Genomic DNA, 667 nt, shown 5'->3' on the forward strand with positions numbered 1-667 from the left:
CGGAAAGATCCCTCTGATATTAGACGATAGCAAAGATAAGGAAACTAATTAATCTAATCCAGAACAAAGTAACATTACTATAGATAATGATAATATCAATTATATTAATGATATTCAGTAAGTCAAATTTGGTTCCATTTCCAAGTGGATATGGAACCCTTTGTGACACCAACATGGTCGCGGAGGCTATGGTGGGGGCTACGGAGGCGGTTATGGTGGCGGCTACGGTGGCGGCTATGGTGGGGGCTACGGAGGCGCTCATGGAGGTTATGGAGGCGGTCATGGTGGGGGCTACGGAGGCGGTTGTGGTGGCTATGTTGGTGGTTATGGCGGCGGTCGCGGAGGCGGTTATGGTGGCAGTTATAGTGGCTGTTCGTGGGAGGCGGCTTACGGCCGGTGGCTACGGAATACGGGAAATAATTTCCGATTGTAATAACTCACTTGTTTTACAAATCTAGTCTTTTAGTATTCATCATTTACATATTAACGAATAATTCACCCGTTGTATGACATAAATTCCAGAACTTTTAATACCTCCTTTTATGATTATAAATGTCCTATTTTGTTCTGCGATTTCTCACATCGCGATGCATAACATAATGTGAAGAAAACCTCAATAGAGTAATGATTTAAGAAGTGGGGTAATGATGATATTATAATCATCGTT

The 667-nt window shown here is 42.4% G+C and overlaps 1 protein-coding gene across 1 annotated transcript in view; it reads left to right on the forward strand.

Moving 5' to 3' along the window:
• LOC119591151 (shematrin-like protein 2) overlaps positions 1 to 667 on the forward strand; it is an 18,116-nt gene that overhangs the window by 7,000 nt on the left and 10,449 nt on the right. Inside the window, exon 5 of the mRNA XM_037939862.1 lies at positions 146 to 375. Within this exon, the coding sequence (XP_037795790.1) occupies positions 146 to 375 (230 nt within the window). The remainder of the gene's footprint in view (positions 1 to 145; positions 376 to 667) is intronic.

This window comes from Penaeus monodon, chromosome 28 (genome assembly GCF_015228065.2).
Source record: "Penaeus monodon isolate SGIC_2016 chromosome 28, NSTDA_Pmon_1, whole genome shotgun sequence".
Taxonomy (NCBI): domain Eukaryota; kingdom Metazoa; phylum Arthropoda; class Malacostraca; order Decapoda; family Penaeidae; genus Penaeus; species Penaeus monodon.